Below are 13335 nucleotides of genomic sequence, written 5' to 3'. Positions count from 1 at the left end.
CGCCTGGATGCCAATTCTTCTTTGCAAGATTTCATCACCACCTGTCGGTCGTATGACGGCGGCTAAAACTGCAACTTCTGCCATACGTGCCCCACCCAATCAGCTGTGTGCTGTTTCGGCCTACAAAGAGAAGCAAGAAGTCAAGCGGAAAGCATCCACCTTCGCCGAAACCCTCGAACCCAGCAACTTGGTGCCAGTACTGTGCTCGTCAGCATGATCAAGACAAATGCCCTGCGGCCAACAGTACTTGTAAAAGCTGCGACCGTTTTCGTTGGCCATTGGTCCAGGACCATGAAGTGTCCTGCCAGCAAGGTCCAGTGCCGTCTGTGTCACCGCATTGGACACTTCGATAAGTGTTGTAGGGAGAATAAGAAGAATCTTCGTCAGGACAGATCTTCAAGCAACAGGGCTGCCTCTTCAGTCAGCAACAAATCGCAAGATTCAAGGACCAGCTGTCGTCGCTAGGATCGCCTCGCACCATTTCCAGACGCCCAACCATATCTGTGTCCTCTTGTCGTTTGGCGATGTTAAGTCTCGCCATTAAAATGATTACCAGACACAGGTGCCGATGTCACTGTAATTGTTAAGCAGCACCTTGACCCACATTGGGGTATCCCCAGGTAGCTGTTTGCAGACGCCTCCGCAAAGTGCGACGTTCACCGCGGATGGATCTCCAATGTCACCTGCTCTGGGTATATTACAAGTTACCTTACACTAGGCAAGCGATCCTGTCTTGCCAGGATTCAAGTGCATGAAAAATGTGGAATTTGGTTTCCACTTTTATCCTATGGTCATTGTGAGGAAACTGGCCATAATATCTCCTGATTTCCCTAAACCTATTTTAGAGGTCAAACACGTTAAATAGAGTCAAGGAGCTACCCATCTCAGCGACCTACACACCTTCAGCAGCAAAGGAATACTTTCTTCAAGAGTTTTCAAGATGTGTTGGGTCTCGAAAGAAGAGTTGAAGACAGCTCCTCTCAAGCCTATGGCTGGTCCTCCATGAGAATCCACCTTAAGGATGGCGCAGTGCCTTTTGCCATCCACACCCCAAGACAGATTCCATTCGCTTTTAAGGACCAAGTCAAAGAAGAGCTTGACTCCATGGTGGCCCAAGGGATAATCAAACCTGCTGGTGATGACCCGTCAGTTTGGTGCCACCCTCTCGTCGTCGTTCCCAAGAAGTGGGACAGGAGTACGAATCACTGTCGATCTGACCAAGTTGAATAGCCAGGTTTCTCGTCCAGCCCATCCTTCACCCAAACCCACCCTATGCCGCTATTCGAGAGTGTAGGCCCGAAGGCTCATTATTTCACCACAGCCGATGCTCTCTATGGTTACTGGCAGATGGAACTGGCAGAAGAAGATCAGCATTTAACCACCTTTATTACGCCATATGGTCGGTTCATACATTGCAGAGGACGATGGGCTTCGCAGCTACTGGAGACGCCTTCTGCCTGCGAGGTGATATGGCCCTTCAAGGTGTCCAAAACTGTGTTAAGGTCATAGACGACCTTCTCCTCCATGACGAAGACTATGCTACACACCTTCATCGTATCCACAAAGTGCTCACCCGGTGCCGCAAGTTTGGGACACACTCAACAAGGATAAATTTGTGGTCGCTGCACCCTCCGTGAATTTCTGTGGGTACAATCTCTCAGGAGGGAAGGCGGCTCTCAGCTGATAAGCAGAAAGTCGGTGCCATCAAGGATTTCCCAAACCCCTGCTAACCTGACAGACCTCAGATCGTTTATGGGACTGGTCAACCAGTCCATTGCAGCCCAACCTTTACGTCCCCTGATGAGTCCCAAGAGAACATTTGTTTGGACCCCCGACCATGATGAAGCATTTCAACGTGTCAAGTTAGCTCTCACCAGTCCACCAGTTCTCGCCCTCTTTGAACCCAGACCTACCTGTGTTCTTCAGACGGACGCTTCACGCCTCCCACGGCATTGGCTATGCCCTCCTGCCAGGACCATGGTAATGGACACCTGCGTTCTAGTTCAGTGTGGGTTCTCGGTTTCTCGCTGACGCAGAGACACGGATATGCCACCATCGAGCTTGAGATTGCTAGCCGTTGTCTGGGCAATGTCGAAATGTAGGCTATATTTAGCAGGCCTACAGAATTTTACTCTGATGACGGATCACCGGCCCCTCATACCTATTCTGAACAGTTATACGCTGGATGCCATCGAGAACTCTCGTCTCCAACGCCTCAAGGAGAAAATCTCGCCTACATCTTTACAGCTGTGTGGCGTGCGGGTAAAAGTTGCTGTGCATCCAGATGCATTGTCTCGCGCCCCAGTCAGCCACCCCACACAGGAGGACGAGATCTCGGGTGCTTCTTCCGCTGCTCATCTTCGAACTGTCATGGCTGTGAACGCCGTTACGCTTTCAGACGAGTCTCCAGCTCAGGATCCCGACAGGATACTTCAGGATCTTCGTGACGCAGCGAAAGCAGATCCTGCGTATACTCATCTACTCGATTGTGTCACATCAGGATTTCCTCGCAACAGATATGACCTTCACAATTCCTTACTTCCTTATTGGAAACTACGTGAAGATCTCTACGCCGATGGTGACCTTGTCCTGTATGGAGCAAGGGTTGTAGTTCCTGCCGCTCTCCGTCGTCGCACCTTGTCCCACTTGCATGACAGCACAGAGGTGTGGAAGCAACCAAGCGCAGAGCAGGCAGTCAGTTTCTGGCCTGGCATTGACTCTGATATTGCCACACAGTCAGAGCTTGTGAGGCATGTCAGACATTGCAGCCATCTCAGCCGCAGGAACCTCTAATGAATGACGACAACCCGACAAGACCCATTCGAGTCCGTCTCAGCCGACTTCTTGTTGTTGCAGGGAAGTCTTTCTCGTCGTCGTCGATCGCCTGTCAGGATGGCCTGTTGTCGCACCCTGCCAAAGGCGATACTACTGCTTCCAATACTATCAGGATCTTCTGCCGCTATTTCCGTGAAGTTGGTGTCCCCCTTCGCCTAAGGACAGATGGAGGGCCCCCAATTCACCAGCGCAGAGTTCAAGGATTTTATGAAGCGATGGGGAGTTCGACACATGGTAACCTCACCCCACTACCCACAATCGAATGGTCATGCTGAAGCCGCTGTAAAGTCGATCAAGCACTCATCCTCAAACAGCCCCATCTGGCAACATTGATTGTGAAGCATTTGACCGAGGCTTATTGGAGCTCAGAAATACTCCTAACTTTACTGGACGCTCTCCTGCCCAGATCTGTATGGCTGTCCTCTAGGTCATGTATCCCTGCCCACCCTCAAGCATTCTCCAAGGAGTGGCAGGTCAAGACCGAAGATTGTGACCGCCGTGCTGCCGCTCGTTACAAGCAGTAAAGACCAAGTACGACAAGCATGCCCACCCTTACCCACGTTGAGTGTCGGACAGCAAGTTCGGATTCAAGACCCGACCTCTCATCGTTGGGACAAAGTTGGCACTGTCATGGGTCATGGAAGGTCAAGAGACTATCAAATTCGTCTCCCTAGTGGTCGTGTGTGGTGGCTAATCGTCGTTTTCTTCGCTGGTGCCACCCACTAATAGTGACCCCTTTCTCCCTGTCCCTGTGGACCCCATAGCCAGGACTAGAAAGAGAGTCCTTAGTCAGTATTCCTCCAGTAAACCCACGTCGTTCCCAAAGACTCATGGAAAAGGAGTCCGCTCGAGAATGCACTACGAGCGTGAGGGGGAGGGTGTAGGTACATGAAAAAGACGCATTTCACATGTACCAGTATTATTAACGTTGTTATTATGTTAAAACATTATTTCACATGTTGCGCGCATTAGAGGTATCCCATGTTAAGTCCAGTAATATGATTATGGCAACATTTAAGTATTGGCAACATTGTAATTATTGCTCTCCGTGAGGCAGTCTCGTCTCGTCTGTCTGTTTGCTTTTAAGCTGTCTGCTGTTTGTCCCCTGGATCTTGTATATATTTCTACAATAGACATTTAGAACCTACATTCAAGTTGTGTCCTTGCCCCTCCACTTAAGGTTAAGGAGTTTACCAACACATACAGCCCCCTCACCTGATTATACCTATAAATGCCTTCTATGCCATTAGCTACTGTTTTACCTGCTGTTTCTGCTTTCAGCTTTTACTTAATCCTTCTATTGCTGCTGTTGTTCCTATGCTGTCCACAATTTGCACTGCTCCATGGGAGGTACATTTTGCTCATTTTGCTATGCCTAGTGCTGTTAATCTTATTTCTCCTTGTAGAAATTCACACTTTTCTGAGGTAGAGCATTTTTTAGAAATGCACAAAATTCATATGTTGATGATAAAAATGACATTTTTATAATAATATAAAGTTTCACTTATACTTACCCGGTGGTTACATATAGCTGTCGTCTCCTGACGTCACGGCAGAATTTGAAATTCGCGGTAGCGCTAATGGTTGACAGGTGATCCCTCTACTCCTGCCCTCTACCGGGTTACCGGAACCATTCCAACCATAAAATCAGAAGTTTCATGCCTACCTGTCCATATGAGGGGAGGAGGGCGGGCTTCGTATGTAACCACCGGGTAAGTATAAGTGAAACTTTATATTATTATAAAAAATGTCATTTTCACTTATATAACTTACCCGGTGGGGTTACATATTGCTGATTGACACATTTTGGTGGTGGGACAATGGCAGCTAAAATAACAACTGTTGGAATTATCCGAAGATATAGGTTCCTTACCTTTAAAGACCGCTGACTCAGTGGTTACTGCCTCCGTAGTCTGCTGGCCTTTATTGTACCGACAGGATATATGGATCTGTGCGTCGGACACAATAATAAGTACTTGCCGTTGAGGACGGTGACCGTAACGGACAAGACTATAATGCCCCTGCTCAGGGCGCAGTACAAATCACCAACAAAATACAATGAAAACGAGGGATCACCACAACCGTTTAAGAAATACACCAGACATTAAAAGACTGAAGATACTCAAAAAACTCCCTGTATCTTCAGACAACCTTAAAAAATTACAAAAAAAACACATAATCAAGGAGAAAAAGTTAGTGAGGATGGGATACATCCTTCTCTCCCTCACCCAATGCCGTGTCAGTCACAATGAATGGCCCCAATGTACTGCAATTTTCATATGTGGTTTGCAAATCTGTCAGATAATGAGATGCGAAGACGAATTGCTTCTCCAATAGTAGATTTAATAATGTCTATTTTCAAAGACAGATTACGTCTAAAGGAAACATAGGACGTGGAGACACTGCTCTAATTTCATGAGCTTTGACTTTAAAACACTTTGATATCTGAGTCCTGACATTTGTCCGTGTGCCTCAGAAATCAAATTCCTTAAAAAGAAGGAGAGCGCATTTTTAGAAAGAGGACGAGAAGGTTCTTTCACTGAACACCACAGGTTATCACTCTTACCTCTTATACCTTTGGTCCTTAGCACATAATGTCTAAGTGCTCTCACTGGACAGAGAAGACATTCAGGCTCATTAGGCCCCACTAACTCCGAAATGTTCTTTATAGAGAAAGCGAGGCCAAGGACGTGAGGGATTTTCATTCTTAGCAAAAACCCAGCATTGATGAGCAAATGGCATTGCCCTTAGCGAATCCAACTCTCTTATCAATAGCATGCAGCTCACTGATTCTTCTAGCTGATGCTAAAGCACAAAGAAAAAGGGTCTTGCCTGGTCAGATCTCTAAAAGAACTAGAGGAGTCGGTTCGAATCTATCTGACATCAGCCATTTAAAGAACTACATCCAGGTTTCCAAGCTACTGTTCTTGACTCCTTTGTCTTGGTCGTATCAAAAGGAACGAATCAGGTCTGAGAGGTCTTGATTATTAGAAATGTCTAATCCTTGATGTCTGAACACAGAAGACAACATAGCTCTATAACCCCTAATCGTCTGGGTAGAAAGCTTCTTCTTCTCACGAAGAAAAAGAAGGAAGTTAGCTAACTGAGCTATAGAGGTCTTAGAAGACGAAATTCCTTCTTCTTTGCACCAAGCTCTGAATTGGACCCACTTAGCTTGGTACACTCGATCAGAGGATTCTCTTCTGGGTCTAGCAATAGCCCTTGAAGCTCTCTTGAAAATCCTCTCTTTCTGAGGAGATGCTCGACAGTCTGAAGGCGACTAGTCGAAGAGCGGACAAGTTGTGATGGAACCTCAGAAAGTGGGGCTGTCTGAGTTAAGATCCTCCTTAACGGTAACTCTCTCGGAAAGTCCGTCAACAGCATAGTAGTACCGGAAACCATTCCTGGCCGGCCAAAAGGGGGCTATCAGAGTCATCCTGACGTTCTGATGACCTCTGAGCTTTGCCAGAAAACTAATCTTAGCATTTGAAAGGTGGAAAGGCATACAGATCCAGATTTGACCAGTCCAGAAGCATTGCATCCACTGTAAACGCTCCTCGTCTGGAACTGGGGAGCAATACAGTGGAGACGAGCTGTCTGTTTGTGGCGAGAGATACCACTGAGGACATCCCCAAATCCCCCAAAGCTTCTTGCATATTTGAGGATGTAACGTCCACTCTGTGGAGAGGACTGCCTCTCCTGCTGAGAATGTCCGCCTTTACATTCTTCGAGCCTTGAATAAATCTTGTGCTCAAGACAACCTTGTCTCTTTCGCCCAAATGAGTAGGTCTCTCGCCGCCTCGCACAGAGAGAACGAGTGTGTCCCCCCTCCCTGTTTTTTGATGTAAGAGGAGAGCCGTGGTGTTGTCTGCTTGAACCAGCACTACTTTCCCTCTTACCTCTGTCTTGAAGTGCATTAGAGCCAAATGAATCGCCTTCAACTCTTTTAGATTTATGTGCCAGCTTCTCTGATGAATCTGCCAAGTCCCGACACTTCCTTTCTCCCCACAGTAGCTCCCCACCCTTTGTCCGATGCGTCTGACAAAAGCGTAAGTTTGGGGCTCACTGGCTTAGAGACAAGCCTTCCTCTAGCCTTCCTTCTGATTTCCACCAAAGTAGGTCCTGTTTGATTCCTTCCGAGATGGGGAACACGAAGGAGTCTGGGAACTTCTTCCTTTGCCACTTCTGCTTCAAGTAAAATTGAAGTGGTCTCATGTTGAGCCTGCCCAGACTTACAAATTGCTCTATTGAAGCCAAGGTTCCTAAAAGGCTCATCCACTGATTCGCCGAGCAAGTTTGTCTGACTAGAAATTCGTCTATTTTGTTCAGGCAAGAGTCGATCCTTTGGCGAGACGGGAAAAGCCTGAAAAAGAACTGAATTCAGTCTCACTCCTAAATAAACTATCTCCTGAGAAGGAGTTGAGACATGACTTTCCTTGTTTACTAACAAACCTAGGCTTTCCATCATCCTTAAAGTCTTTGTAGGTCCATCCACACACTTCTGTCTGGACCTTGCCCTGAAAGCCAACCAATCGTCTAGATACATGGATATATTCGTATCCGTCTAGATGAAGCCACTTTGCTACTGACGACAGAACTCTGGTGAACACTTGTGGAGCTGTCGACAGGCCGAAGCAGAGGGCCCTGAAACTTGATAAATGCGGCCCTGGAAACACGAATCTCAGGAATCTTCTCGATTCCGAATGAATCGGAATATGAAAATAAGCGTCCCGAAGGTCTATGGAAACCATCCAATCTCCAGGATGAAGAGCTGCTAATACCGATTGGGTCGTTTCCATAGAAAACTTCGTCTTCAGGACAAAGACGTTCAGGGCACTGACGTCCAACACCGGTCTCCAACCCCCCGTGGCCTTCTTTACCAGGAAAGGCGATGTAAAATCCTGGTTCCTGCGGAGAGTCCACTAACTCTATGGCCCTCTTTGCCAATAAGGCGAGAACTTCTTGATGGAGGGCAGCAAATTTTTCGGAGTTCTCCGAGTAAGCTGACAAATTCACAGGAAATTCTGTGAGAGGGGGGTGCTTGATGAACGGAATGGTGTATCCTTCCTTCAGGACCTGGACCGTCCAAGGATCCGCTCCGAGATGAAACAAGGTCTGCCAGAAAAGGTGTAATCTGGCTCCTACTGCTGTGTGGAGGACTACGGGCCTACTTCTTGATGGAAGAGGGAGTGGTTTTAGAAGAGGCTCTACCTCTCACGAAACCTGGAGGAAGATCGAACGGGAGCTCTCCCTCGAAATGGTTTAGGAGCTTCCGTGGAGGGAGCACTCCGAGAAGCAGAAAGAACCGGAGCTATCTTCCTGGGTTCTTCTTCACTGACTGTGGATAACAGATCCTGGGTCGCTTTCTGTGTTAAAGATTGAGCGATCTCGCTCACAATCTCTTGCGGAAATAGGTGTTTCTTGTCCAAAGGAGAGAAGCAAGGCAAGGCAGGCTTCTGGTTCTGATGAAACCCCTTTCGACAAGAAGGAGCACCAAAGCTGTCTCTTCTTCAACACTCCAGAGGCGAAAATGGCAGCGAGCTCCGAAGCTCCATCACAGATGCCTTTATCGATACAATCCAGTACCGAGGCAAAATCCTTCAACTGCTCCTCCGAAAGTCCAAATGACTTGACTTTCCTGGCCAGCGAAGCAATGGACCAATCCAGGAAGCTAACAACTTCGAAAACACGGAAAAACACTCTTGCAAAGATGCTCCAGTTCATTTGTTGAAAAGAAAATCTTAGCAGTATTAAGGGCTGCTCTGCGGGAAGAGTCACGAGACTAGAAAAGTCTCCCTGAGCGGACGGCAGTCACACCCAGGGAAAAAACTTCTCCAGTGTCATACCAGACACGGCTCCTTGACGAAAGTCCTCGAAGGGGAAGACAAAAAACATTTTTCCCCTGTTCCCTCTTCTCCAAAAGCCAAGCGTTAACTTTCTTGATAGCTTTCTTAGTCGAAATCGAGAGGACGAGACGCGTGAACGAGGACTAGGAGTCAGGCTTACTGTCTTTTTTCCACTGCAAACTAGGAGAAACTGGAACGGAAGGCGCAAAAGAATCTCCAAAGTTGTCAACGAAGGATCGTAAAAGGAGTTTATACCCCGACAAATGCTTGTCTTTTTTCTGTAAGTCCTTCTCTTTCTTCCTCCAAATCCGAAGCTTCCTTCGACGAAACTGGCGAACATTCATCGGAAGAGGAATCCTGTCGGCGAAGTCACACCCCTGACAGCCGTCCGAGGAGGGTGTGAGAAAGGCAGGATAAGACGTCTGAGCCTGTACTGAGACGTATCCGGGCGGCTGAGCTGGCGGCTGCGTTGGCGGCTGAGCTGGCGGCCGCGCTGGCGGCTGAGCTGGCGGCTGAGGTGGCGCTCGAGCGAGAGCCTGACGTGGCGCCATAGACGGAGTCAGGAAAGGAGTCCGACCAGGCGCCTGAAGTGGCATCTGAAGAGGAGGAGTCACCATGGAGAGTCTGGAGCCTGAAGAGGCGACTTGCAAAGGAGCCGGAGCCTGCGAAGCGGGTACTGCACAGTAGTCTGCGGAAGATGTAAGGCAGTCGGGAGCGCATTCGGGGACGAAAGAGACTTGCCAAAAAGCTCCAAGATACTGCCTAACTTGGCATTCATCTGTTCAAACACCGAAGGTTGAGGATCCACCGACGTAGAAGGCGCGGGAGGTGTAGAAGGATGATCCACAAACACGTCTGGAGCCGCAGGAGTTATCGCTTGAGGAGGCTCTGGAGAAGGCTCCGAAGGAGTGTGCGTGTTCGGCTTCTCCACTTCTATGAGAGAAGGGCGATAAATCGAAACCGCCGGTGAGAAAAAGCTTCAGGCTCCTCCCAAAAACTACAAGAAGGTTCGGCACCGCCACCTTCTTGGGAACCGCAGCAGGCGAAACATCGCGCGACCTTTTCAGCGGTCTAGAAGTCTTATTACGCCAACCTCTATAAGGATGGAAAACATCTGAACTAAGAGTCACTTGACAAAAAACACTTCCTCGCAACACCTTTCAATGGTGAGCGCCCCAGCATCCTGGGATACGGCTACCGGGATTGCTTGAGGGGGGGCGGCCTGCTCGGGAGCAGGTCCCCCGCTCGCCTCCCTTCGGTTTTCGGCATGCTCCTCCCAGGATCTGGGGAGTTTGACAGGGCCTAGACCTAGGAGAACGAACAGGCCGAACAACCACCTCCTCCACTACACTTGCACTAAGTAATTTATCACACTTAACTACCACTTCTTGCACTGTCTCACCCATTTTCTGCATAGTGGTGAGGAAAGAGACAAATTTCGAGTCCATATCGGCTCGTAATACTGACACGGGATCGGATCGGGAGATACAGATTCGAGGGCAGGAGCAACCACTACGGGGTTAATAGGACAGGATTAATAGAATTCAGAGGAATATCCTGGCTACTCACTAACTTAGAAGAAGATCTCTGTGAAGCCTTTCTGATTCTATCTTTTTTCTAACTTTCTCATATACTTTCCCAGTGCCTTCCCACTCCTGATGATGTTAGAGCTTACATTCTTCACACGTATTCTCAAAAGAACATTCACGTCCCCTACAACTAACACAAGTAGAATGAGGATCAAGTGAAGCTTTAAGAAGTCCTCTCTTACACCCACTACTACACACCCTATACTGAACAGAGCCGGTGTCCAGACATCGTGAAGAATTCAAAATAATTCCTAAAAAGGACAACAATATCAAAACCAAAATAACTATAGCGCTAGCAAAAAGATCAGTAAACTCAAGGTACATCACCAAAAGGAGAAAACCAAGATGATCAAATCCAAATTCCAACCAGCAGAGGAACCGTGTTACCGGTTCCGACGGCAGGAAACTTCTGATTTATGGTTGGAATGGTTCCCGGTACCCGGTAGAGGGCGGGAGTAGAGGGATCACCTGTCAAACCATTAGCGCTACCGCGAATTTCAAATTCTGCCGTGACGTCAGGAGACGACAGCTATATGTAACCACCGGGTAAGTTATATAAGTGAAATGTGTATTTCTTCAGTGTTTGATTCCATCCAGGCTTTTTTTTATTTATTTTTTACTTCCAAGTGCAGAGATGAGTTACATTTTAGTACCTATAACAGTATTTTGCATGTTAAAAGGCCTGTACAGTAGTAGTAATAATTTTTCCGGTGTGTACGCAGCATAATGTTTCATATGTAATACATGTTAGTCTACTGTGCTAGTCTTGCTATCGTAACACTAACAATTTGGAGAAAGATCCTATAAGTTTTTTAATACGCTAAGGTAGAAAATTTTTTCATTTGAAAAATTCATGTTAACTCTACCTTTCCCAATTCATATCACAGCTGATTAAGAAATTGTTCTCGCCAACCAGTTGATTTATCCATTTGATTATTGTGTTTACAGAAAGTGTGATAAAAAGGATAACATTGTCTTAATACTCCTTTCACCCATTTACTATAGTTTTGCAGTATACAGTAATTACTATATGCATTGTTTAGTTGCTCATCTCAATTGTTAAAACATATTGGTTTACTGGCTCATTATGGAATGTTACGTTATTACTGCAACCCCAACATTATTACTGTATTGGTATTATGGTTCACATTCTGATGGGCTAATACAGGTAGATTCAAAATTTGCCAAACTGCGTTAGTTCGAAGCAGCCTTTGCATCTGATAAGACCCTTTACTGTTTTTCCTATTTAAAAGTCATTTTTATTTTAAAAACTGCTGATCCTTTACAAAGACATGGCTGACCAGTGTGTGTGTGAATATATGATACGGCATGATACAGACAGTAAAGGAGATGTACAAATGAGCAGTCTGTCACACAGACAGAGATTCCGGTAAAGAATTTCTGGAAGGGTAAAACAGACAAAAAGAAGGCAATTCCTGTATAAGATCTACAATTTTGTTTGTCAGCATAAAACAAACAGAGAGAAAAAGTGATTCATGTAAAGACCAAAAAACTATTTGAAAGGGTAAAACAAACACACCTTCATAAAGGAAGTGATTCTTATAGTAAAGGTAAAAAGACATTTTGTGAGGGTAAAATGGACAAATAGAAAAAGCAACTGATCCTCGCCATACGTACTCCAAAACTTGCTGTGAGAGTAACATGATAAACAAACGGCCATATTCACATACATATGTATAATATAAAATGAGCAAATTATATCTAACCTTATTTAAATCTTCATGTAACCAGTCCATAAGTTTAATCAAAAATTCGTGTGAATCCTGCTGATCATATCCCTGGAAAGGCTTGTGAAACCGACCAACAGTATTCTGTAATAAGACAAAAAATTAGAACATATCATATTAGTCTTATTAAATTATGAAAATGTTTTAAATACTAAGAAGCTATGAGAATTTTCACATGATCAGAGACAATATATTCTATATTTATTTCCTTCTACACTGAGATTACTTTTCACGAATATTTTGACATTTTCAATATAAAATTACCCAATCTTCAGCTTACATTGATGCAAATATTAAAACACACACTCCCACTATGTATATGGGTGTGAGCAAAAGATAGGGAAGAGACTTAAATTACTGACAGAAGCCAAGGATTATGAAGCCAACTTTCCTCTATGGATATGAAGTGCTCATGTTGAATATTAGTGAAAGAAAAATACATGAGCTGTCAGGATGAATTGTCTGTGTACTATATGTGGCATAAGAATTGATTGGACAAGAAATTTAGGTATATGTTTAAGTATTAAAAAGGCTAGCATTTGAAAGAAGGATCAAGTAATTTGATACAAACATGTGGAAAGAGTAGCTGAAGACTGAAAAAAGCATAATTCATAAGTGTCACAAGGAAGGAGGAGAGGAGTGGTGAAGTCCAGCAACATTCTGATCTATAGCAAGCATCTTTGTCTACTACCACGCCTTCCCACATTACCTTCCCCTCATCTCGACTAGTTTTCCTCACCCTCACTTTCTAGCCCTACTCCAATTTATCACTATACATATACATCATAAGCAATATACTACTGACAATCACAATGATATCCTTAACAACAATGGAGGAGCACTGTAATATCCATCAAGGCAAGAAAAACCAGTGTAAGGTTACTAATAAAATTAGCAACAGTTTAAGAGAAGACAAATCCTCAATTTGGAAATTATTTTTTTTATTTTAATGAGCAGTAAGCCATTGGAAGAAAATAAAAGTTTCATACATTTTGGTAATTAATTTGGATGGTCTTTTCAGTCATGTTGGGACTTTTGTAAAATAAAAAAAACTGAATGGCTTATCATAAAAAAGATGATCTAATACCGTATGAATACCATAAAAATAAGAGGGCATACCTTCAGGTCCCACATAGCTATAGAACGGTACTGCCCACACCACAGGGCTCTAAAGACGGCTCCCATTTCCTCGCAAACATCTCCCTGGTATTTACTATTTGAATTAATGTCGTCACTGGAAATTAATAATTAAGGGAAAAAAAAAAAAAAGGAAAAAAAAAAAAAAAAAAAAAACATAAAAAAAAAAAAAAAAAAAAA

General features: G+C 45.1%; 1 protein-coding gene across 1 annotated transcript in view; it reads right to left on the bottom strand.

Annotated features, from left to right (window-relative positions):
- LOC135222423 (ubiquitin carboxyl-terminal hydrolase 8-like) overlaps window positions 1-13335 on the bottom strand; it is a 148686-nt gene that overhangs the window by 30511 nt on the left and 104840 nt on the right. Inside the window, exons 11-12 of the mRNA XM_064260509.1 lie at window positions 13138-13252; window positions 11998-12102 (exon numbers count right to left, since the gene is read on the bottom strand). Coding sequence (XP_064116579.1) covers window positions 11998-12102; window positions 13138-13252 — 220 coding nt within the window. The remainder of the gene's footprint in view (window positions 1-11997; window positions 12103-13137; window positions 13253-13335) is intronic.

Source organism: Macrobrachium nipponense, chromosome 3 (genome assembly GCF_015104395.2).
Source record: "Macrobrachium nipponense isolate FS-2020 chromosome 3, ASM1510439v2, whole genome shotgun sequence".
In the NCBI taxonomy this organism is placed as follows: Eukaryota; Metazoa; Arthropoda; class Malacostraca; order Decapoda; family Palaemonidae; genus Macrobrachium; species Macrobrachium nipponense.
This window is presented reverse-complemented; position numbering and strand designations above follow the sequence as displayed.